The sequence below is a fragment of the Mustela putorius genome, unplaced genomic scaffold, assembly GCF_011764305.1.
Source record: "Mustela putorius furo isolate JIRA1106 unplaced genomic scaffold, ASM1176430v1.1 tig00000095_pilon_pilon_pilon, whole genome shotgun sequence".
Taxonomy (NCBI): Eukaryota; Metazoa; Chordata; class Mammalia; order Carnivora; family Mustelidae; genus Mustela; species Mustela putorius.
In genome coordinates this window covers 28,432,011-28,456,786 of record NW_025421280.1, presented here as the reverse complement: position 1 = coordinate 28,456,786, position 24,776 = coordinate 28,432,011, and the positions used below count along the sequence as shown (strand labels likewise).

At 58.4% G+C, this 24,776-nt stretch overlaps 2 protein-coding genes across 8 annotated transcripts in view; one reads left to right on the top strand and one right to left on the bottom strand.

The window, feature by feature from the left end:
- Nucleotides 1–7,093, top strand: part of CUNH19orf44 (chromosome unknown C19orf44 homolog) — a 17,125-nt gene extending 10,032 nt beyond the window's left edge. For 5 of the 6 annotated variants that reach the window (XM_013060629.2, XM_004761079.3, XM_013060628.2 and 2 more), the window contains 6 exons: nucleotides 374–447; nucleotides 1,141–1,519; nucleotides 2,787–2,882; nucleotides 4,252–4,418; nucleotides 5,789–5,842; nucleotides 5,941–7,093. In XM_013060629.2, the coding sequence (XP_012916083.1) occupies nucleotides 374–447; nucleotides 1,141–1,519; nucleotides 2,787–2,882; nucleotides 4,252–4,418; nucleotides 5,789–5,842; nucleotides 5,941–6,216 (1,046 nt within the window). In that variant the 3' untranslated portion in view covers nucleotides 6,217–7,093. Of the gene's footprint in view, nucleotides 1–373; nucleotides 448–1,140; nucleotides 1,520–2,786; nucleotides 2,883–4,251; nucleotides 4,419–5,788; nucleotides 5,871–5,940 lie in introns of all 6 variants that reach the window. The other variant, XM_004761080.3, reaches the window with a different exon arrangement.
- Nucleotides 6,398–24,776, bottom strand: LOC101683973 (calcium homeostasis endoplasmic reticulum protein). Of its 2 annotated transcripts, none has more exons than XM_045082205.1 (17): nucleotides 24,625–24,776; nucleotides 24,142–24,315; nucleotides 20,840–21,024; nucleotides 19,660–19,797; nucleotides 19,207–19,358; nucleotides 17,513–17,657; nucleotides 17,313–17,402; nucleotides 15,719–15,974; nucleotides 14,838–15,013; nucleotides 12,559–12,994; nucleotides 11,207–11,445; nucleotides 10,053–10,186; nucleotides 9,243–9,329; nucleotides 8,738–8,881; nucleotides 8,537–8,653; nucleotides 7,965–8,059; nucleotides 6,398–7,698 (listed from the first exon to the last, which is right to left on the bottom strand). In XM_045082205.1, exons 1-17 carry the CDS (start codon nucleotides 24,647–24,649, stop codon nucleotides 7,505–7,507), a joined length of 2,787 nt encoding a protein of 928 aa, XP_044938140.1. In that variant the 5' UTR covers nucleotides 24,650–24,776; the 3' UTR covers nucleotides 6,398–7,504. The 2 variants fall into 2 exon arrangements, with proteins under 2 accessions (XP_044938140.1, XP_044938132.1); XM_045082197.1 differs by having other exon boundaries at nucleotides 17,513–17,624; nucleotides 24,625–24,764.

Here is a 24,776-nt window from a genome sequence, read left to right as displayed (position 1 = left end):
CCCTTAACTGGCTCTAAATGGGAACTTGGACACTTTGGGTCTAGTCTTGTATCTGCCTGAGGTAGCCCCCACCCCACCCCCCATATCTTGAGCACGTTTGACACCATGTGTCCTTCACTGCATTGCCGTCATCCAGTCATCTGGCCCTGTGTCTGTTTTTATAAATAAAGTTTTATTAGACCACAGCCACATCCATTTGTTTACACTGAGTAACTGTGATACAGTCGAGGGTACAAAGTGGAAAATATTTAGGACTTTGGGAAGAGGCGTGTGGATCCCTGTGCCGGCTTCCTGCATTTCTATCCTAGCACTCCGCACTACCTCAGAAGGAAACAGATGAGTCAATGTTGCCCTGTTGCATTTTTGATTCCAGATTTTCGAATCAATCTTTTATCCCTTGAAGATCTGGCTCCAGCTGTCAGCGAGAACTCAGACCTGGAACAGAGAGTAAGTACAGCCATCACTTTTCATCATCGGTGATGTGGAAAGGTTTGTAATGGTGGTGCTTCATTGAGGCCCATGGTTCTTAAACCCCAGGGGACTCTTAGCACGTCTGGAGACATTTTTAGTCATGACTGGGGTAGAGGGCGCTGCTTGCATCTGGGGGCGGCGGCCAGGGACACTGCTCAGGGTCCTGCACTGCACAGGATGGCCCCGCTGCAGACAGTGTTTGAGTTTGGAACGTCAGGAACACCCCTGTGAAAGATCCTGATTTGGGTGGTAACGGGACAAGGCTGCTTAACGTAGCAGGTGATCAAAGCAGGTCCCCCTTAAACCGCTCCGTAACGACGCCACGCTGACCTATACTCGTCCCAGTGCCCCGTCATGATTCTTGCCGTGTTAGTAACCTCCTCACTCCCGAACGCACGTTGTAATAATACGGAATGATGACATTTTGGCAGAGTTTGTGCACGTGCCACCGACACAGGCTCACGCCATCAGTGCTCAAATGCGGCAGCCCTGTGCCAGAGTGACTCACGGGTTCTGCTCCCAGTCCTGGGCCTGCCCAAAGCCACTGAAGGGCCAGTGCGGACCCTCACCTGCTGGGCCCCCTGGGGACCCATTCCAACGCAGCAGTATTCTGAGCACACTGCTTGGACAAAGCCACATGCCAGTTACCTCTGTCATTCTTCATTTTAGAAAGAAGGCCAGCGGGATGAGGCATCCAGCCGAAGCCCCCGGGCCGGGGGAGCCCCCACTCTAAGCGAGGTCTCAGAGTGCCTGAGTGAGCTATCGGCTCCCAGCCCGAGGCCGAAGTCTCAGGAGCCCACAGCGAGCACAGTGAGCTCGGCTTATTCGGAAGATTTTGAAACAGCATCCGAGTCGAGGGCCTGTTCTGAGGAGTCTCCCGACAGGACACTGGACACTTCGACAGAATTCTCTGCAAGTCTGCAGCCAGACCTTGCCCTGCCAACACTGAAGTCTCGGAAGAAGCAGGTCAGGGACATTACGAGAGTCCTTGTAAAGGAGACAGCCGTGCAGACCCTCGATCCCGCCTTCACCTACCAGTGGGCAGAGGGTAAGCGGATGCGCCCCATGAGGGGGCGCAGACTCTAGGGGTGCATGCCGCAGGCATCCTTGGAAACAACGATGCAGAGCTTCAGGGTCTGGGGGATCAGGTTGGCGTTGTTAGCCGGCTTGGGAGGTGCCTCAGGGCCACATTTCCTATTCTGAGGATGAGGGCCAGCTGCCTTGGGGGTTGGCCGCTGCCTCCCAAGCTCTAAAATGTCCCAAAAGGTTTCAGGTCCCATAGCGAAGGCGGTGGTTCACAATGTGGCGATCCTGTTCCCAGGGGACCTCAGCCAGGTTGGAGCCAGTTCTGGCTGTCGTGGCCGAGTGATAGTCTCATGGATGGAGGCGAGGGGCACTGCTCCATGTCCTGTGGTGCCCAGCGATGCCACTCACACCATCAGGGTTGAAATGCGGTAGCCCCGGGCCAACATTTCTCTTCACACCCAGTGTGACCTTCTAGACGTTTCTCTTGGCCCCAGCTTTAATCTTGGCCACCTGAATGGAAAGGTCCCTTTCTTTTAAGCCTCCCTCCGCTCTCTTTTCTCATCTTGATGGACACCCCCAGGGTTGCCAGAGTTTATCCCTGGGCTGCGTGAGGCAGGGTACGGTTCCCCTGTGGTGTTCATTTTGATTTGGGGCTGCTTAGCCATCGATCAGCCTGGGCTGCACAGCGGGGTAGGGCAGGGCCATTCTCTTGTTTCTCAGGGAGGAAAGTCAGGCAGATGTGGCAGGTCAGATTGCTAGAAGGCGTTCAAGGTCCTGGGAGCCCAGGAAACCACCATGTTCATCTCCACAGCCTCATGCTGCCCAACGGCACAGCTGGTTGTCTGACTCGGACGAATGTGTGCATTTCTGTATTGTTTTGTCATCAAACATAGCTGACACCATTTTCCTGGGCTAGGCTTAACATCGAAAGGCAAGGAAAACACAGTCTAAATAAACCGGATTTCAAGTGCAGGGCACATTCCTAAGCCTGCCTGTGGCCCTGTAGATGGCCCGTAGAAGGCCGAGGGAGGGGAGGGCCTGATGCCACTGTTTCCAGTCTACATGACCGTAGTGACCGCTTGGGACAGCTCAACTGACTTGTGCCAGGAGAAGCTAGCAGAAGGATGGAGGCCGGCTTGGGCAGAGTTTGAAAGGGGGAAGAGGCTAACAAAGCCAGAAGGGGTGCTGTCCTGTTCAGAGGAGAAAAGATCGGCTTCATGTCTCATGTGCCACCCACTGATGGCAGGTGTCCTACCCACTCACCCCCTCCCCCTTTGTCCCTGGGATAGGGGCCGGCGTGGCGGCCATCGGGCCTGCCCTGGGAGGGACCTACGTGGACCCTGTGCCCATTGCCAGTCATGTCGTCAGCGCGGACTCGATAGAAGGTAACAGTTTGGTGAGGTGGGTCCCAGCGGTGAGGGTGCAGCTTCCAGGCCACCGTGGGTGGGGCGGGCCCCACATTAGTGCCAGGTTCAGGGAATCTATTGGTGAGATTGTCACAGTCTCAGGCAACTGCCATGGTTCCTAGGGTCCCAGATGACAGACTGAGTGTCCGAGAACCTTTGGTCTGTCTTGCCAAAGGATACCCATGTCCAATAAAACAGGAGGGTCACGAGTGACACCTCTACCCCAGCTGGGCTATTCCTGTGTGTTTGTCCCTGTGCCTTTGTGTCCAGAATCCATAGTAGTTTTCCCCCCGAAGACACTCAGCTGGTAGCAGCCCCGGGCCATGGAGCCTTGCTGAGTCTGGGGAGTGGCAGGGGCCCGGGCAGCCCTCCCGGCCTATGGTGGGGGAGGCCCTAGCAGCTGCCGATGGGAGCGCAGACTGCATCAGGTCCCCACAGGGCCACTGACCCCTTGAGAGACATGAACTAGCATCTGTCTAGTACCTCTTCTGTTTTTGCCCCTTTCAATTTTTTAAAAGATGAAGATACTAAAATATAGTGGCTGTAACCACAGGATTGTTTCTATCCTCTCAGAAAACCCTCCCGCTTAGCTAGCACTCCAGAGCTTGTTCCCTGTTGTTACACAGCCTCCTGATGAGCCTTCTGGACGGTCGCATAACTTCCATTTTTCAATGTGTTTTGAATTTAATGAAAAGTTTTTTAGTTGTATTTTTTATTATTTTAGTTTTGTGTTTAAGAACACATACCATGGGACGCCCCGGTGGCTCAGTGGGTTAAGCCTCTGCCTTCGGCTCAGGTCATGATCTCAGGGTCCTGGGATCGAGTCCACATCGGGCTCCCTGCTCGGGGGCGAGTCTCCTTCTGCCTTCTCTCTGCTCATGCTCGCTCTGTCTCCACCAAATAAATAAATAAATTTAAAAAACCCAACCCCACATAAGATGTCCTCTCTTAGCTATTTCTAAGTGTGCAGTTCAGTGGCATGAAGAAGGTTCCCGTGGGGCAGGGGGTCCTGACTGACTAGGCTTCCACTGTGGTTGGGCATGAAGACTCTGGTTCCTTCCTGGGCGCTGAACTTCCCACCTGCGCATCTCCCGGAGCCCGGGATGGTTATAAAAAATTTGCTTCCTGCCACCCGCAGGAAGCAGCTCTCTCACTCCAGGGTAGGGGCACCTGGGGCGGGGGACGGTGGGGCCTCGGGTACTTCGGGGGACAGTACCTTCCAGAAAGCATCCCCATGTGGCTGCACAGGGGCTCTGCAGAGCATGTGGGTCCCACGCGGCTGGCCCCCTCCCCCTGCTCCGGGGTGCACCGGTGGGGAGGCGGCCCCAGTGACCGGGAGCCGGTGCAGCCCTGACAGCCTACAGCCCAGCCGTGTTTGCGCTCAACGACATGCTGAAGCAGCAGCTGAGCCTGACGCAGCAGTTCGTGGAGGCCAGCCGGCATCTGCACGGGTCCCTCCTGCGGTCCCTGGACCGGGACTCATTCCACTACCACACCCTGGAGGAAACCAAACAGGTGACCATGGCACGCTGCGCTTCCCGGGAGAGCGGGCAGGGGCCTCGGCACACGGAGGGGACAGCGCTCAGCTGCGGGCTGCGGGGACGCTGTGGACCCAGCCGCCTACGTTCCCAGCGCAAGGAGCCTGCCTCTGACCTCGGAGCAAAGGCAGCCTCCTTGGGGGTGGAGGGGGTGGTCCTGTCCCTCGGCAGACCCTTCCCGAGCTCTGGCCCAGAGGGGCCTCCTCAGTCCTGGGAGCTGAAGTGCCAAGAATGTCACACCTCATTCTCTCCCCAAATTTTTGTCTGGTTATAAAAAATTTGTTCTCATTTTATGAAGATGGCGTTAGAGAGAGAGGTAGTTTGTAAAAGCCCTCCATAACTTCCGAGATGATTATTACCAACTCGATGTTCTTCAGATTTTCCCCATGTAAACATGAACTATAGTATGTGTAGTCTACACAGTATTGTGTTATCCTATATTATCAAATATGTATTACCATGTAATAGGCATAACATTCTATTTAATAATGTGTATGTCTACATAGAAATGGCATCATCCTCTATGAGCTATTTTGCATGCTGACTTTTGTCCTTTTCTCTACAGTTTCAGTCCCTAGTTCTCAAAACAAGGACTTTTGAAAAATACGGTCAGGATACCATTATTATATCAAAGCCAAACGAGCTTATCCTTTATTGGATATGCAGTGTTAGGTTTCCACGTATCTCGTGCAAGTTGTACATTTTGTTACTGTCAGAACCCAAAGCGCAGACACATCAAGATTGTCTGGGGTCTATTTGTCTTCTGGTCAGAGAGCAGTGGTTCCGGGCTCTCGTGCCCACGGAGGGACCCACTTTGAGAACCTGTGCTCCACAGGTTTCCCCTGCTCCCCCCCCCCCACCCCATCTCTCTGATGTCTCCTTGCAGTTTATTTGTTCAAGGAAACGGGTTGTTTGATCGATGGTTGCCCCATTCTAGACTGTCGCTTGTAGCCCTGCAGTCCTTTTCCTCGGGTTGGTCCTACCCATTGGTTGATGGGACACAGCTCCAGGGGTCCGCCTGTGTCACCTGCCTGCAGCCCACCATGGCTTCTCACTGCCGGCGCTGGGCCCACATCCTGGGAGGGGCACCCAGGCCCCCTGTGCTCGTGACGGCTCCCCTGGCAGCACCCCTCCTTTGCCAGCCTCACCCCCAGCCATGGTCACTCTTTCTTTCAGACCCGAGCCTTCTGGGCTCGTCCCTCACTTCCATGGCATGGTCACGTGGCATCCTGCCTTTTTTTCGGTTGGCCTGTCCTGGAGCCACGGGGACAGGCACCGTCTCCCAACACCCAAGCCCTCAGGAGACTTGAGGCTGCTGTGGTGACACCTCTGTCCTCTGCCCCACAGTACATCAGGCAGCACAGGCCCGCCCCGCTGTCCATGGAGGACGCCCTGCAGGAGGTGAAGGAGGAGCTGTGAGCTCGCAGAGGTGAGGCGGGGTGTGTGGGCTCGCGCCGAGCTGGTCCAGTGCAGTGGCTGTGACCCGCGTTGTTTTCCAGGTGACCGTGGTGGGGGCAGATGGCACGGAGGACTCACCTAAGCAGAATCCCAGCTCCAGCCTTTCCGGAGTGCTTGACGCTCCCAGCCCCTGCCTCCTCAGGGTGCCCGGCGCCAGACCCGAAAGGACGCACCGGCCAGGGGAAACGGAGCCACAGGCGGCACTGTCACCACTACTCCTGGGGCGACGGAAGATGCCCGCCTGTCTGGAGCCCCGCAAGGCGGCCAGACGGGCCAGGGGCTGCCTGCCCAGTGAGTGGAGGAGATGGAAGGGGTGAGAAGCCCCGTCTGCTCCAGAGGAGCCCACGCGAGACATCCAGGCTGAGGACACCTGCGGGACCCGCCAGGGCCCAGCTTCTGAGCAGACAGCACAACTCAGACAGCACGGGCCCACCGGGCACGCCCCCTCCGGACTCAGCCAGAGCACGCTTCTAACTCGAACACGCCGAGAAAAAGGTCTTTAAAAAAAGTTTTTATTTGAAGGCAAAACAGTAAAATCCACAAGAAATCGTTAACAGCACGTGTTTACGTTTTATCCTGAATCAGACACGTTTAAACAATTCACAGCTACAGGAAATCTAGAACAAAATCAAATCATTTTATCACATCAGGTTGAAAAGTTGGAGAGGACTCTGCATCTTACTGAAAAGAATTTCTGAAAAATGTTTTGTACAAAGAGACGGCACCGCCCGAGCTGCCCAGAGACGCCAGGCGCGGCCCGTCCCCGCAGACCACCCTCCCGGCCAGGCCCCCTCGGCAGCAGGGTGGGACGGGCCCGAGGCACGGCGGGGCTTGCTTTCCCCAGCCAGGCTCGGGGTGGGCCGTCCACGCGAGCGCTGGTGTTGGGTTCCTCTAAGTGACAAACACAAGCAGAGACGCTAAGGACACAGGCTCTCTGAGGGCATCACTCCATGACCTGAAGATACCTCAGATCAGCTTCCTTAGAACCTTCGTTTCTGCAGGGACCGTAAGTGGCTAATGTTTGGGGAAAAAATTTCAACTCAAACAACTAAAGTTAACTGAACTACGGGCCATGAGCACGCCCTAAGAGGAATCAGGTTCCAAATTCTCACTGGGATCCTCTTAGAGCAACATTCCCTTCCCTACCACTAAACATCTGGAGTAAAAATGAAAGCCCTGTGTAAGTGCCAATCAGAAAGGGTCTGTTTTTCTGTGTGTCAGCGGCGCCCGGCCTGGGGCCGGTCCTCCGCGCTCCTCCAGGCCTAAGAGCGGACTGCGGGGAGGTGCGGAACGGCCGTGCCTTCAGGCGAGGGGGCTTCGTATCCAGGGTTGGAGGCTCTCGTGTTTCTTGCTTCTCTGGTGAGGGAAGGAGGCTCGTGGCTGGGTGGCCGGGGCATCTCCGGGCGGGTTCTGGCTTCTGCAGGGAGCTGGTTTGCAGGCGGGGCCCACGCTCTGGAGCATGGTACTCTCCCTAGGCAAGCTAGTGTCTTCCTTCTCTTCTGTCGCTCCCCCGAGCTGTCCCTACAGTCTGTCACTGCCAGGGAGCCAGGAAGTTCCCAACGGCCCAACGCAGTAGCCGAGGCGCGGCTCCTGCCCGCGGAGCGCCTACTTGCACTCATCTCTGGCCTTCATGCGGGCGATGAAGGAGTAGCTCTTGTTCCTGCGGTAGTTCTCGTAGGGGTCGTCCAGGGCCACGCCCACACCCTTGTACTGGTCCCACTTGTCCCGGACGTCCCCCCCCTTGATGGGGTCCTGAATCCCTTGCTCTTTCACGCCGAGGCCACCAGATCCACTCCAGCCTTAAGAAGAAAGGGGGGAGGGCGGTTACAATGCACGGAAGTCGAAATCTGGCCCCTTTATCCATGAATTTAAACAAGACTTCCTGTGCAGAGCTGCATGACATGCGCCCGTGTGCTTTACACACGTGAGGCTGCTGTGGTTAGAAAGAACGCCCAGCGAGAAGCGTGCGGCTTCGCCCTCTCTCGTTCTGAGCGAGCCGGAACCGTCTCTGGCTCCCCAGCCCCGAAAGCCCAAAGCGGGTGGTGGTCCTTCCCAGGAACCTTACCCATTTTCACCAGCATCTGATGTCCTTTGTTCTCTTCCCCGAGCCTTGAATCAGGTATAGGAGGTGCTGAATTAGAACCCAGACCAGCCGAGGAACTAAAATTAAGACAGGTTACGTTTTTTAAAAAAAAGTCGATACATTTATTGGAATGAAAACTCTTAGAATATTACAGCGTGTGGCGCGTGTGAACATTCACCAGTGTTAGAGGGACACACACACACATCCTGGGTCTCTAGCATTCTTCTTCGTCATCTTCGCCAGCCGGCTAGGGGAGCTCCTACCCCGGGCCCTGCCCCACACTGAGTGGCAAGGGCAGGTCGCACGGAACCCCCGACGGCTGAGAGACAGCCCGCCGCTACCTCAGGCTTTACAACGTTACCACGGGAGGTACGAGCGAGGTGAGAGGTGAGGTGCCACTGTCACTGCGCTAGAATTCGCGGTCCCTGAGGGGCCGCCTCGGCACGGGCCACCGGGGGCACATCTTCTAGCGACAGCTTTCAACATTCACAGCAAAGCATCAGAGGCGTCCAGCGCTACCAGCGGTCGCTGGACAGTTAAGACAGAAATCTTACGGCGGGGTGGGGCTCCGGGACCGTGACCGACGTCTCCTTCCTGGGGAGTAGGACTTGGAGCGGGAGCGCGAGCGGGAGCGGGAGCGGCTGCGGGAGGAGCGGGAGCGGCTGCGACTCCTGCAGGGAGGACAGAGCGGGCGGTGGGCGCGGCCACGGGTGCCACCGAGGGGCCCCAGTCCACACGCACGGCCCCCAGCCTACCTGGAGCGGGAGCGGGAGTAGGAGCGGGAGCAGGAGCGCGATCTGGACCTGGAGTACGAGCCGGAGGACTTGGACGACCTCGAGTTGGAGCGGGAAGAAGAGCGCCCTCGGCTTTTGGATCTGCTCCGAGACCGGGAGGGGCCACTGCAGAGAGAGGCCTGGTGAGTGGTGCACCTCGAACTTTCTGGAAGACCCCAGGCTGCACCTTTGGGTGCACCCTGCACCCAGACCTGCCCATTCCCCTCAGAGGACTCCAGGTCACAGCTGATCACACATGACGGCAAACCCCTCTGGGGCTGGCGTCTTAGGTGTTCACTGGGGCCTTGTGGGGAAAACCCACCCCAGAACCAAGCAGAGACCGGTCCTCCCTCCGTCTGCCCGTCAGGGGAGCCAGGATGGCCGGGGGCGTGACTGGATGGCGGGTCTGCCGGGGTATCTAACAGTGCCTCGGGCCTGCTCTAGCTCGCAACGCAGGCTGACCATGCATGGGCACCCGGGCCCTCACCTGTTGCGCTTTTCCTGGCCCTTCCGCCGCCGTGCCCGCATCTTCGCTCGGAAGAACTCGTAGAGGCCGTTCTGCTCCCAGCCTTCACTGTAAGACACGGGCAGTTCCTGTGTGACTCTGCCAGCCTCCCTCCCGCAGGGAACTCGTGCAAGTCGGCAGTAGTGAAGCCCACCAGGCTTTCCTCCCCTCCCTCATTCCCTTGGACGCTGAGCCGGGTCCGGCACCATGGGCAGCCCTTCCTCACACGGGAAAGCAGAGAGGCTGGGCACAGGCCTGGCTCGCATGCCTTTTCCACATCAATGTTTCCCGAAATAGCTCAGGTGGCTCTTATGGCCTATATCTAGCTGGGGACAAAGGAGCTCTGACTCCTAGATGGACAGGCCTGTGACCCAGAACAGGGCAGGAGACAGTTTTAGCTGGACTGGTGACGAGTCCGTTGGAGGGTGTCCTGGTGGTGGTGGTGGGGTGTTCTCGTGACAAAACTTGGGGCACATAAGCACATAGTCTGAAATACGCCACACCTGAGAGGCCAATTTGTTCTAATGTGTCCCCACTAGAGAGGCCCTTCGTTGAGAGACACCATATGTGTGACACTTATTACCACAGCCAGGGGCGAGACGGGCCGTAACCCGGCCTAGCACTGTACAGCCTGCCCTGCTCCTCAGCTGGGCCTCATACCACCTGGGGCAGAAGGCGTGCTCATTAGCAGTCCTTCTCACGAAGCCAATCCAGGCAGAAGTCAGGCCAGAAGAAGGGGACAGAGGACCCCAAGCCCAGCCCAGCCCCATCCCTGGTCCCCAAGCGCCATACCTGTTTCTGGGCCTGTCATGGGAAGGGGGACTATAAAAGGCCTCCACGGCTGCCAAGAGCCTCTCGCTGGGCGGCATGGGGGGTGGGAGGCGGATGTCTTTTGGGTCCAAAGGCTTGTACTCATGGTCTTCCAGCTGTAGAGGAAAAGACAATTCTCAGACACGCCCTGCCAGAACCCCCCTCCTGCCCACCCAGGGTGCTGTGGTGACTGGGGGAGCAGGGTCGGGGGATACAGGGTTACCCTGGACACTAGCTCCTCCTGCTGCCCTTCCTGGGGAATCCCACCAAGGCCGCAGCCACATCAATGATCTCTTAGGCGAGGTGGCGGAAGAGTGCTTTGGGGCCAAGTTCTCTCTCCAGACACACACCACACACCAAGTACTCTCTCCAGACGTGACACACACACTCCAAGCTGAGGTGACAGTAAGACCCCTTGGTTTACTGAGACATGACGGGGATCCCAGATGCTGCCACCTGGAGACTTCTGCCCTGTGCTCCCAAGTCCTATCCCGGGGCCTCCTCCCAGGTCACAGCAGCCTCCGCCCAATCCAGGGAACCCCGTCGCCAGAAGCCAGCTCAGCTTGCACCCCTTGCTACCCCCGTGTGGCCCCTCTCAACTTCTAGTCCCATGGGGCCTCAGGAGCCACGGGAAGCGCCCTGCCCCGCCAGCACATCTCCGGAGCTGCTCCCAACCTAGCCTTGCTCCCCGCGCACCCCCAGCGTTGCCCCTCCCTGTGTTCCCTGCAGGCCCAGCTCGGAGGCCACCCCTTCTCTAAGAAAGGTCTTCACTGTCAGCCCCTGAACAAGGCAGCTTCCCAGGGCCGGGATCAAGAGGACCCGCACCTCGTGCCCGGCCCGGCCCGGCCCACTCACGGCCGCAAAGCGTGTAGCACCGGGAGGGACGCGTGGAGAGCGAGCAGAGGGGACACAGGCCTTGCTCGTTTTCGCCTGAGGAAGAGGCGTTGGCTCGGACACGTTCCCACTGACTAGTCATGTCTGCTGGGCATAGCAACGAGCGGGAAGGGACCCCGAGAAGCAGTGTCTGTCTGTCCCCTGCTGGGAACTGGGCTCCACGTCTGAGATTGTTACACGGAGGCCCAGAAGCCGGCACCAGCGTGTGCTATGAAGCTGGGCGCTCGCCGTGGTGATGTTACCTTCACGAGGGGGGCCATCAGCCCTGCAGGCAGATCGAAGTAGGGCACGTTGGGGACCAGGCTAGGGTCATCATGGTTGATGTGGGGAGGGCCCTGTCGCCGCATGTGGGGGGGCTGCCCATTGAAGCCATGGGGAGGAGGGCCGAAGTCAGGGTGCTGGGGCCCACCCCAGGGTGGGTGCTCGTTGATCCCAGGATGAGGCATGCGGTGGCCGGGGTGGTGGTGAGGGGGTCCCATCTCTGCAAAACAAAAACTCCTTTCAGGCCTACCGGGCAGCTGTGAGCAGGGCAGTGAGGACAATGCGGCCATGATCTGCAAGGGGACAGGTGCCCATGGGAGGCGTTCACAGAGGGCCCACCACCCACTGCTGGGCAGTGCTGCCCAGCACCTCCTCTCCTGTTCGCGCTGCCCGGGGTTGTGTAGCTAGTTGGGGAGGAGCCGGAATGGGGGCGACCTGGCCTGCACCCATACCACCACTCAAGGTGGAAGGGAAAACCAGGGCAATCACAAAACCTTAAAGGAGCAACATTATGGGCCGATCACTACCACTGTCTTTGGAGACAGGGCATTTCTAAAAGGTGATTCACTTGAGGGGAGATCCCGCAGGTGGACCCCGATCCGACACAACTGGCAGGACACCAATGTGCCCAGAGGGAGGAGGACACGATGACGGGAAGAAGACCCGGTGGTCTCTGACTTCCAGCCCCCGGAGCTGGTGGAAGCGCCTGCCACATGCACTTTGTTACCATGGCCCCGGGAAGCGTGGACCGGCGAATACATGTGCTCCTTGGTCTCGGCTAAACTTGTAGCCGAGAATGGAGTTTAAAGCAAAAATAAAAGAGGCGACAGAGTAGAAATATTTTTTTTTTGAAAAGAAAAAAAACCCAACAACTCTATAGATTCTTCCAAGAAAGGCAATGAAAAAAGCTGCTAAAACAGCGGGACAGGGAACAGGGAAGGCCCCTAGACTCCCTGCCCTGCCTGCCTGCCTGCTGCGGAGCTTGCAACTGTCCTTCCAGAAGGCTCATGCCTTTCCTCCTCCCCAGGTGTGTGGGCAGCAGAATGAGACTTCAGCTCTATTGCCAGCCCAGTGTGTCATGTGCCTGAGGGCCCAGACGGGACTTCTACACCATCCCATGACCCCCGGCTTGTCACCCTGACTCAGGGGACCTCCCAGGTCCTGCAACTGATGTCAAGTAGGACCCTCCTGGCCATGGGGGGGTGGGGGGGTGGCCACTGCGGGGGGGTTTCCCGCAAACAGCTGCCAGCACCGCCTCAGGAAACAAGAAGCAGGAGAGGGAAGCGCTTCCCGGACACAGGACAGTCCCCACGGAGGGCACCCTCGCACTCACCGGCAGGGAAGTCCCCCTGGGGATAGTCGAAGCGGTGAGGGTAGGGTGGCCGCTCGAAGGGGTGCCGTGGGGGGAAGTCGTCCTGCATGAAGCGGGGCGGGAAGCGGTTGAAGTTGTGGGGGTGCGGCGGCTGGTTGAACTGCGGATGCTGCTGGTGGGGCGGGAAGGGCCCTCGGAAGTGCGGCGGCCGCTGCATGCGGAAGGGTGGCTCACGCTGGCCCCCGCCCCAGGGCGGCTGCTCATGCTGGCTGTTCCAGGGGCCCTCAAACTGGCTGTTCCAGTTGGGGTCGGGCTGGCTGTTCCAGGGCGCGTCACGCTGGCCATTCCAGCCGGGGTCCCCACGCTGCTCGCCCCACATGCCCTCGTGGCTGTTGTTCCAGGGGGGACAGTGGGGCGGCCCACCCTGATGATGCGGGTAGGGCGGCTGCTCGGGAGGCTGCAAGGCAAAGAATGGACGTGAGCCCCTCCCGAGGCCTGGCCTACACCGGGCACACCTCGGCAGTGTGGCTCTCCAGCCATGGAGGCGACCCGGCCCTGAGGTGGTGCGGCCTCCTCTGCTCAGCCGTGCAGTGGGGGTTGGGGTGCCTGTGCGCGCTCCTAGGCTCAGACCTACACCTCGGCTGAGGGTTTCCTATGTCTGCATTGGAGCTGGGTGGGCCCCAAGTGCCAGGGATGCCAACACTCCCAGCTTGGCAGCCTGACCTGGAAGCCGGCAGACGCGTCCCAGTTCCTGTACCCCTTGGTGGCTCATGCAAGGGTGCATCCCCCACGGCCTGCGGAGCGCAAGGAGGAGCTGCACCCCGGGGGCCCATGGTAGACACCTGCCCTGATGACAGCCCCCTCCGTGTCACTTAACCTCTGCTCTGGGTAGTCTTTTGGGTCAGCTCCCATAGTAACTACTTGCCCTCAAACCCCATCTCAGGAAAGGTCGCTCTTTCTGTAGTGGGAGACAACATGAGCTCTAGATCTCACCCAGCGGCTGTGAGACTTGAAACCGGGATTTTAACCCCAAACTCATGGCCACAGTGGGATGTACCGAGGACTGGATGACCAGGGGGCCCATCTTTAGGGTTACAGCTGCTTGGCCCTGCTGACTGCCAGCAGAGGTGGACCTGGGCCACACCACACCCTCAGGTCTTTCAAGAGGTTAGAAGCCACATTCTAAATACAGTTATTACTTCAGAGCACCTGGGTGGCTCCATCGGTGACATCCGACTCTTGATCTCGGCTCAGATCATCATCTCGGGGCCATTGAGTTCAAGCCCCACATACCAAAAATCAAATCAAATCAATACATCAATCAGTAAACTAATATTTAAAAAATGTTATTTCAAAATGTGTTAAGATCCCACGTGGGCAGGCCAGACCAAGTGTACCTGTGTCCCAAAGCAGACCCTCAGCAAGGGGACCCTTGTTGTCCTAAGCCCAACCTACCAGTCCCCAGAAGTGACCCTGAGACACCTACACAATGGTGTACCATCAGAGGGTACCCATAAGATGCGTGATTATCACTGGGCGCTCGTAAGTGGGAGCTGTCTTTACGGGGAGGCCCAATCTTCTGTGAAATTAAATCTATTCTCCTAAACCTCAGGTTCTGGGGCGGGGGGGTGGGGGGGCACAGGTGCAACAGGTAACTCAAAGCCACAAGCCCCTCTTATCAGTCTAGAGCCGTTTCCCTCCCGTCCTCACCACAGAGTCACCTAGCAGGGCCGCAATCACTGGGTCCTGTCAAGGGGAAGGTGGATGTCCAGGAGAGGCCAGGGCTGCACCCAAAGGCTCCATGAGATCAGATCCAGTGGCCAGAGAGCAAGTGGATGTTTCTGGTGTTTTCCAGTCATGCTACACTGGATAAGATGACCCCTGCCCTGGCCTAGAAGTTTCTGAGCTCAAAGAACCAGAGGGAGTGACCAGCACCTCTGCCCCAGAAAACACTGCCAGTCCTACACATCTGACCTTCCCTTTCCTTACGTGAGTAGTGTTCTTTCCAGGGAGACAGAATGTTGGCGCCATGCTGGCTGAATTAGAGAAGGGACAGAACCCCGCTCACCCTGCTGTAATGGACCATTCGAAACTGCCCAGCCCTCACAGGAACACAGGGACCACTGCTCCTAAGAGGCCCGGATGTTGGCATGGGCATGGGTGTGAGGCCCAGACTGTCCTGCCCTGCCCCCCCACCCAGCCACTGCAGAACCTGTTTCCCCAGCAAGCCAGCCCAGCCCAGCCCCCAGACCCGCACAGGGGACCGCCTGCCCACCCCTACCACAAGTCTAGGAAAATACCTGCTGTTGGCCCCAAGGAGCGACAGGATGAGGCTGGTCAAACCACGGAGGTTTGTTGGGCGGGATCTGATCGTGGGGCCCTGGACCCCGGGGGCCGGCCGCGGCAGGATCCTGGACTCCTCCTGAGGCGTCATAGTCGGAGGAGCCGGGCATTTGGATGGGAGGCTTGCTGTCATCTAGAGCCAGACAAGAAGTTGGTTGGTGGTGGCAATGGTCAGCGGGCGCCTCCTGAAACCATGTTCAGTAACACCCGGGACCAACTCAGGCTGGGCCTTTACCTCTCGGGAAATCCTGGCTGCGTGAAGCCGCCCGAAACCGATGGCCTCCAGGAAGGCGGCGAGAGGCGGGGAGGCTGCCCTCACCGGGGACACACCCCTTTGAGAGCTTTCAGATAAATACCGTAACTTATTCTGTACCTAGTTTGCTCCAAAATTTTCATCACTGAATTTTATTAAAAATCTCTTCTTCAACCACTTGAAAGATCGTTTCCCACCTCATCTGTTGTCTGATGAGACTTCTAAGTGCTAAACCATCCTTACACATGCCTGGGGGAAAGCCTATTACCGCATCATTATTTTATTTTTTTAATACTTGGTTAGATTTCAGATGGGAAGTATTTCTGCATCTTTGTTTGCAAGGGATGATGCCTGATATCCGTAATTCCTTCTCTTTGCCCATCCGGTGTAAAAGCCTGGTCTCAGAAACTCATTTGGGCAGCTTTTCCCCTGTTCCCTGGGAGTAATCACCTGAGTGGTAAGGTTTGGGGGCATCTGCCTGTGAATCCCCCAGGCTTGGCATTTGGAAACAGATCCTAGAACCAGAGCCCTTCTCTGGGGGAGAAGGCTGCTTTCTAGGAGCGGCCCCCCCAGGGAGCTCCGTACCAGGTTGGGTGGTTGGTGGGATGGTAGGGGCGGGCGTGGGGGCCGGCGGCGGGGCGGGCGGCGGCGGGGTGGCCTTGACCTCGGCCTCCATTTGCGGCATCTGAATCTGCTGTTGCTGTTGCTGCTGCTGCTGCTGCTGCTGCTGGGCCAGGCTGTTGACAAACTCCTCGTGCTGCGTCTTGAGGGTCTGGATCTGCTGCTGGAAGGCGAGCTGCACCGGCTGGACCACCGAGGAATACTCGTTGATAAGTGTCGCCTGGCAGAGAGAGAGGAGAGTGGCCGACACTCACGACAGATGCCTCGGAGCCTGCTGCCGAGTCCCAGCCCTTCCGGAGCCACTCGGGACGAGCCCTGGAAAGCCGGAGGAATTCAAGGCAGTCCCTCGGGTGGGCAGGCAGGGAGGGGATGGTCCCGTAAAACGAAAAATGCAGTCCCGACAAGCACAGATCATCTAAATCTAGCCCCAAACCGGTGACAAGGATGCTGGCTGCAGCGAAGTCCGTGATTCACTGATCCCAGGAAGGGGCAAGAAGAGCCACACCCTGTCCTCTGGCACAACCGTTACAGACACGACCTGGACGAGCGTTCCAGCCCGCTGTCACGGGCTGTGCTGCTCACTCGCTGCCCAGCTTTGAGGAAGTCACAACCCTGCTGAGCCTCGACTTCCTCAGCTATAAAACAGAGCAACAGGACCTATCCTCCAAGGATTTCGGGGGAGAACTTGGTGAGATAACAGGGAAACGGACCAGGGCAGCTGAGTAAATGTGAGCTGCAGTGAAAGAAGAAAATCAGGAGAAACAAAGCAGTTCACGTCACTGTGACAAGGTGCAGTAAGTCTGCTGCTTTACTTAACAGAACAAGCGGGAGAAATTTTAAAAGCATGACACCCGCGTTCCTCACTTGGGCTGAGTATGAAAGCTGCCCAGCAGCGGGGTGGCCCTCAAGACCATCAGAGGACGCAGCCAACACAGCTTCTGACATTCAACCAAATCCTTTCAGAACAACAACAGCTTTCCACCTGAGAAAAGGGGGCGTGAGCTCTGCCTTTTCTTCTAGCAGCTGCGGAAGGGCTGTGATGCCGGCGTCACAGCAGAGGTGGCCAAGGAGACCTGGGCGGCCCTCCCAGCCCGCCTTGTGCAACCCCCACCCCATCCTCTGAGCAGACGCCTCCCCGGCGAGAAGACAGACATACACACAGGGAACGCTGCCTACATAATCAGACCACGGCAGCCCAGACGACACCGAGGCTTGCTTATGCTTCCGACATGCAGAAGCTGGCCCTGAGGACCAGAGCCGACAAGCCAAAGACACCACCAGGAGCCGTGCCTGGTGGACAGGGCAAGCTGGCCACAAGGGCACCAGGAAATGTCAGGCGGGCTCACCTGGGAGGGGCTCAGTGGTCACAGTGGATGGGACGGGGTTCTCCAGAGGCTGCTGCTCACCACCATTCCAGAGACACAGGCGGGCGCCCCGTTTGGAAAGTGCTACCTGGCCTTTGAAATCGCCAGTTCCCCAGGAGGGAGCTGGGGGCCACATGACTTCTGGGAACATGCGGTGGCAGCCAGAGCGCCGTGTGGGTGGGGAGAGCACCCACCTGGTACTGGCCGAGCCCCAGGGCCGGGCTCTGTAGCTGCTGGATGATGGAGTCGTCAAAATAGCCATTCTTCTCCCAGAGCTGCAGGAGCTGGATGCAGGGGAGGAGGGAGAGGCTGCGGTCAGCAGGAAACCTAGCATCTCCACCACCCTGTCCCTCTCCGCCCCCTGGCCCCCGCCTCTCCCAGCTGCCCCACATACCCGGGCGATCTTCTGCTGCTTGTCCTCCTCCACGGCCAAGAAGCTGGTGCAGTAGATGGGCACCACGACTTTCTGCAGGGCGGCCAGCAGCTCCCTGGCCTGCTTGCGCTGGCTGTGAGGGAGAGACCTTCCGCGCGTCAGGGCCCTGGGGCGGGACCCGGCCACGCGCCCGTTACCATTGCGGCTCCAGCCACAGCACCCTCTGCCTTCTTGGGACGTGGGCCCCCAACCCAGCTGGGACAAGGGCTGGGCTCCCTCTAAGACCTGTGCTGGCAACTGGGCCCAAGGGACAGACGGACAGCAGTGGAAGGAGGAAAAGAAGAGTCTGTCACCTTGGTCTCCTGATCAGTAAAATAAGCCTCCCTCCAGGGGTGGCACAAGGACACACGGACCCACAGACCCAAGACCCGTAGGAGCCCCAGCTGTCCACACGGCCTCACTCAGCCCTGTCACCCCCTACGCACAAGACCTCAGCTTGAGCCCCACTTCTAGGAACCAGAGGGAGGGTGCCAGACAGGCCAGGCATCTAGGGACATGAGGCAGCCTGCCCTCCCATCCTCCCGGGGCGCTGCACATGTGAATGGGCATGGAGGGCGGCAGAGGCTGATGGCACATGTGGTGTCTCCTAGAGGAGGAAGCAGGGCAGGAGGCGAGCAGCCAGAAGCCCTCCCATCACCAAGCTCACCGGAGGTGCTCAGAGTCAGCTGGGGATGGGGAGGGCAGGGAAGAGGAGGGGAGGGGCGGGAATGGGAAGAGAGGGGAGGGGAGGACAGGGTGAGCGCACAGGGCTCCTAGACAGAGCACAACTCAAGAGGAGCCCGGCAGGACGACCGCCAGCCATGGGCTGTGTCTCTGCAGAGCTGCCCTGGTCAGCACAGCGGCTGGTGGAAGCAGAAGAGCAAAGAAGGTTCTGAGCAGCTGCCGGTCTCCCAACAGCAAAGGAATAAAGGAGTGACGAGGCAGGGAGTGGCCAAGTGGCAACAGAGCCACCTGTGTGGCCCAGGAAACAGGGAGTGGAGGGGCAGGGACCCAGGCTGCACGAACGCAGTAGGCGATGGGGCAAGACGGGGGAAGGGTCGGGGAGAGGCAGAATCCATTTCTGCTGCTCTCACGGGAACTGTCCCCTTCAGCCAGGCCAAGCTCAAAGCCAAACTTGGCAGCCAATCTGGACGGCTAAGGACTGGTCTCGCCACCAACGTGTGCTTCCGCCGATCCCCTCCCCGGGCCTGCTCTGGCCCAGCTGTCGGGGTCTGTCAAGTGACCCTCTAGCATCAGGGTAGCAGACGCTGCAAACACCGGCCTGGCCTCGGGAGGGCTGGGGGAAGGGGCGGGAGAGAGGGCAGCAGAGAGGACCCCTGGGAGGGATCCTGCAGCAGCGCAGTCAGGGGACAGGGCTGTGTCTGTGTGTAGATCACGCGCAGAGAAGCTGGCGCTGGAGAGAGACGGACATGGAAAGACACCCAGATGCTTCCCCGAGGACAGCGAGGAAGGGACAGTGGCCCGTGACGAGGCCAAGATGTAGGGGCGCGGGGTGTCCTCCGATGGTGAGCTCATGGCTCAGACCAACCCTCCTCTGGGGTCTCTGGACAAGTTACCCCCCCCCCACCAGTCCCCGGGCAGGCCAGGCTACGAGCGCAGCCCCGCGGAGGGCCGGCAGACGCCAGTGGAGAGGCGCAGTCCAGCAGGGCCCTTACCAGTGGTGCAGGACGTCGTTGATCAGGTAGATGAGGTGCAGCCGCAGCTCGAAGTGCGCCCCGTCGGCCGTGATGCGGTTCCGGAGGTGGCCCGCCATCAGCTCACAGTGTGGCGGGGACTTGGCATTGCTGAACATCCAGTTCTTCCCAGCCTGCAAGAGCCAGGCTGGTGGTTGAGTCAGGGCGCATGCAGGGGCACGGGGGTGCGAGGGCATAGCCCGGGGGCACGGCGTCCCAGGGCTCAGGGGCACGCTGAGCTGCCACCTGCCTTCCGCCTGGGAGCAGCACACCTTGCCCACAGGCTGTCCCACCCCCTCTCCCCACCCCACCCCGTGCTCAAGAGGAAAGGCTAGGGAGAGATAGGCCTCCTCTGGAGCAGCCCAGCCTGGGAGTGTCCCCCTCATCGGGAGGGAGCACCTGTTTTGGAAGCACCCCCCTGCCACCTGCCCTCACCGAGATGGCATCTTTGGTGCAGGTGTCGATGATAGGTTGCAGCAGGTTGTCAAACTCATTCATGTCCAGCTGGGTCTCCTCCAGGAGCTTCTGCATCTGCTGCTCTACGGCGTGGGCCACAGCCGCGGTCACCTGCTCCTAGGAAGCCGAGCAGGATAGAGACTGCGTGAGGAGGACCTCGGCCTAGGGAGAGCCTGGCTTCTCGGTGCCCTACTCCCGGTGCCAGGATGTCACACTCAAACCCCGAGACAGGCTCCTGGGGCAGTCATGGTCACAGCCATTACCGCAGCAGACTCAGGATAAAACAAACCAGGACACAGCAGGAGACGATGTCTGCCCCGAGGTGACAGATGGAAGAACGAACACCCAAAAGAACAAGGAACCTCAGCAAATCAACAAAAACAGAAAGAAAACGGAGGGACGGGGTGGACAGACGACAACACTGAGAAAATGTCCAAACGGTCGCCAGTCAAGGGAAAGGTGAGCAACCACACAGGCAGTCAGGGAAATGAGAATTAAATTGGGACGCGGGGCCTCACCGACTAGATCCGCTGAGGCCCAGAGCTGCTGCGGGCTTGGGCAGTCAGGCCCCCCAATCCCTGACAAGCACTGTGTGGAAACTAAGGGGGAACATTCTAGAGTTGTTTTCAGCAGAATGATGGTAACTTTACATCTTGCATCCAGTAATAAAAGCGGGGCTAGTGCTTCAGAGCTCTTGTTTCTTACTTGTCTTGTTTTTCAAACATTTCATCCTATTGTACTTTGGCCAAAAAATCAGATGATGACTAACCAGGACAAAAGGGTCTTTCCCTACAACAGCCTGGGGTGACCTAGTGAGTAGGAGCTGGAGCCAAGGGCACTAGAGGCCACCTGGCCTGCACAGTTACTTCACGGTTCCTAACGTGGCCCCACCTGTGGGCGTCCGCCCCGCACAAAGGGTGTCTGAGCAGAGAGCTTGTGGAATCATTTCACCCACAAGAAGCAGCAACAGTTTGTCCGGTGTCAGGGGTTGAGCTAAAACACCACAGGTGGTGGCAGCCCCGGGGAGACACAGCCCGTGTGCGGTGAAGCATTCTTCTGCCTGCTGCTATGCAAACCTAGAGGCACAGGCTGAGTTCCTGGCACGTAGCTTGGGCCAGAGGGGAGGCGGTGAGGGGGTGGGGAGGAGCAGGCCCCATACCTGTCGGAGGGCTAACAGGTGCTGCTCCTGCTGCTGCAGGTTCCACTGGCTCTGCTGGATGAGCTCGTCCATGGATGGGGCTCCCTGGGCTGACGGGATGGGCGCCGCCGGGGCCAGCGGGGGCTGGGGCAGGGGGGGCAGGGCCGCGGCTGGCTCCAACTCTGGGGCCTGCTGCTTGCAGATGACTGGTGGGAGAGGAGGAAAGGTGGCCCCCATGAGAAGGCAATCCCTCGGCTGCCGCTCTGGCAGCTCCAACCCCTGCCTAGACTCCCACCCACAAGAACCCCTGCGAGGTGCTGCAGACCCCTCACTCTGTGCCCGGCCCCTCCTGCCCTGCCCCCCACTGACAGGGTCCTAGCCCTGGACACTTTTCAGTGTGACGTCACCTTGCCCCCTTTCCCACCCACCATCTGGCCTGGCCCACCGGCCTTCCAGCTGCGACCACACACATCCCCCTAGACCCTTCACCCAGGCCCCTGCTGAACCCAGATCATGGCTGCTGGTAGACAAACAGCCCTCCCCAATGGGATCTCTCGAGTCCCAACCCTGCCACCTCCTGAGCAGCTCCCGTCTTTAAAAACACCTTTGCCCCACGTCCCTCTGCCACCGATCTTACCACTGAGACTCATCTTCAATTCTTTGCTCCCGTTTCTGTCGCCCCCCAGCAGTCTGGCTGCGCACCCCCCACCCCAGGGAAGCCACGGACATTGTTCCTCAGCCACTCCGCCCTGTCTCAGGTCCTTGTCTCACATAGCCCTGTGTGGCCACCCCCAGGCCCCTGTGTCTTCCTCCGTCGGACCCCTGAATGCAGGGGTGCCTGGTTCTGCCCGCTCCTCTGGGCCAGTCCACAGGGTAGTGGGACACAGGAGCTGCGAGCCATTGCTCCTTCCTCTACCCTCTCTATCCTGGAATCCTCGCATGATGATCTGATCAAGGACTTTCCAAAGGAACCTCAAACAGGCCCGCGTGTCCTCTTGCCCTGTGCTCCACCTCCCCAGGGCCCCTCCCGGCCTCCGTGGCTGGCATAGCTATGCCCTTAACCGAAGCCCAGAAGGTCCCGGCATATCTTTCTCCCTCATCCCGCAGTAACAAGCCACCCTGGGTGGTAAAGGCATGCTCCTAGATGACACCAGCCCGTGTCCCTGCCATCACCACTATGACTCTGCTGTCACTTGCATCACCGTTGGAACTGATCTCCCTGGGTCCCCTCCTGCCCCATGTACTTCACAGCACGGCCGGAGAGCTGCTGTTCACCAGCCCCGGGTGGAACCTGAACCGGACGAGTCTAGAAATGCCAAGGGAGCCTCCTGGCACCTTCATAGCAACTTGACATTTCACAGATCATGTTTTATTGTATTTTGCAAAAGTGTACTTTCCACAACAGATTGGAAGTTTTACAAAACAAAAAATAAAAAACTAGGCCTTCAGCAGACTTTGTAAAGCGCCCTTCTAGGAGAGCCTTGGGGCTCACTCCTCAAACTACCAAGGTGGAGTGCCAGCTACACCATGGCTAAGCCTGCTCTGCAACACAGACCTGAAATCCTCCAAGACCTCCCCAGAAGCTTCGGAGAGAATCCCTAAGTCCCTGGCCAGCCAGCCCTCCCCTCTTCTGCATCCCAGTCTCTGCCCATTCCAAGCATCCCCGTTTCCCTGGGCTTTACCCACTCTGAGCTACTGCCCCCTCCACTCCCAGCCCCTCCCAAGGCTCTTCCCTCTGTGAACTTTTCTTTGTTTCCAGCTGGCTAACTGTCAAACATCCTCTAATCTCAGCCGAAATGCTGCTGCCTGCAGAAGGCATTTCTTGAACTCCCATCTTCCTGTTAGAAACACCCTATCCTTCCCCCCCCCATTACATTACCAAGTCCCAAGTGGCTTCTGATTTCTGACCCTCCAGGGAGGGAGTGGGCGACCCTCCAGGGAGGGAGTGGGCTCCCCTCACAGTCACATGAATCAAAGCACTGTCCTCTGCCTGGTTATGCCACCCTCGTCAATATCCAAATGGTGTCCCAGTTCGTGAACTCTACCCCTTAACCCCACTTGCTCCCATGCCCAATCTGACTCAACCTGCTGACCGAATTCAGACCTTACCATCAACTAACCTCACTAGTCTGCAGCCTCCACTCATGGCCCCTCCAGCCTGGCCACAGTAGAGGCCACACTGGCCACACACACCTGACCCACCTCTCCCTTCTTTCAAACTCTCTTGTAGCTTTTCGCCGCCTATAGCAGCAGTTTCCAAAGTGATATGCTGGGGCCAAGGAATGGCTGCTCCAAAAACATGTTTTTGTAACACAACAATTTGCCTATGGTTTTAGGCAAATCACCCGTACCCCCACTCAAACCTAACTGGGCACCAGATGAACCCCTAGACTGCAGGAGAAAACCCAAACCTTCTTCCTGGCATTTACCACTCCAGATCAAACCCTTCCTTCCTCTATATACATTCCATGCTCCAGCTGTGCTGGGCCTCTCATGGTCTCTCTTACCGTTCCCTAAACATTGTATTTACTCATGCCACTGCACCTTTGCTGTTTCCCACAAGCTTTTTATAGAACACCTACTAAGTACCACGTACCAGGGCACAAGACCCAAACAGGATCTGGTTGGCCTCAGGGAGCCTGTAGTCAATGCCCAAGTACTTGGCAGCCTCAACTTCATTCATTCAAACAATGCATCTAGAAATGTGACACGGAACAAGACAGAGGTGGGCTCTGCCCTCAGGGACCCTACCCCCAGGTGACTATCTATTATTTAAAAGCCAGCTGTGATTCTTAAACCCATCTTAAACTCTTCTGAGGGCAGGGCTGGAATCCTGATATCCAGCCCCAGTGAACATCGACAAATATCTCCCAAAAACTAAAACTCAAACAAGTCTTTTGGATCTGGACTGCAAACACCTGAAATGCACAAAAATCTTGCTAGACCCACAGAGCTCACAAAGGGTCCTGGACCGTGCCTGCCAGGAGGATCCCTGTCCAGCTTCTCTCACTTCTACCCCGGAAAAACACTGAAACAGCCACTCTACTCCTGCTGACTTAAGTCATCACATCTGCAAGAACAACAGAGAAATCCCTGATCCGGAGCCTAAAAGAATCGATAACCTCGTTCTCCATTACACTCGGACCCCGAAGCCGCTCGGTGCAGGGCCCTGGGAACAGGGGAAGGGATCATGAAGGCGCAGCTGCCCCATTTTCAGAGACAGAGCATGCGGCCCACAGGAAGGCGGTTTGTGGCGGAGCCCGAACTGGAGTCAGAGAAGGGAATCGCTGGAAGGGACGGCCTGAGAGCTGGAGAGAACTCACGCTGCTGCTGCTCCAGCGCCAGCTTGCACTTGTAGTAACTGTAGAACTCGCCTCCGAACAGAAACGAGAATTTCGGGTTGTCCTTTTGCTTCTCCATCGTCATCTTCTCAAACTCGGGCCCGTTGCGAGCCACGAACTGGGCCAGCTTGTCGATGACATTTCGAAGCTCCTGGTCTGGAGGACGGAGAAAAGGCCACGCGGGGCGTCAGCGAGGACCGCCCAAATCCGGGGGCCCTGGCGTCGCAGCCCCCGTCCGCCGGGCCGGGGTCCCTAGGGCTGGGCTCCGGAGAGGCCGCCCTTGTACGGGTCCCGATAGGGGCCACACACGCGCCGGGGATGCGGGGACCCGCGGGAGAGGCCGCAGGCGAACCCGGGAGGCCGAGCCCCGCCCCCTCCTAGGCCCGGAAACCCCGGAAGGCGGGGCGGACCGAGAAGGGATTCCAGGGAGAAAGAAACGGTCCCCGAGCCCAGGCTGGGCCTCACCGTCGGGCGGCAGAGGCATCTCCATGGCTCCGGCCGCAGGGAACGTCCTCCGGCGCCTCACGATCGCCCACCAGCCCCGTCTGCGGAAGCCGGCCGGAAGTGGCGCGAGGGAGCCGTTTACGGCTCGTCTCGCGGGCGGCTTCCGCCCTTCA

Bases quoted from the DNA above. Each gene is read 5' to 3' on its own strand.
- LOC101683973 (XM_045082205.1), bottom strand. From the start codon at position 24,649: ATGGAGATGCCTCTGCCGCCCGACG. The intron at 19,798-20,839 runs GTATGGGGCCTG...TCGGCTTCCTAG, and splicing joins ACCTGTTAGCCCTCCGACAG to GAGCAGGTGACCGCGGCTGT. The intron at 7,699-7,964 runs GTAAGGTTCCTG...TTTCTTCTTAAG, and splicing joins TCAGATGCTGGTGAAAATGG to GCTGGAGTGGATCTGGTGGC.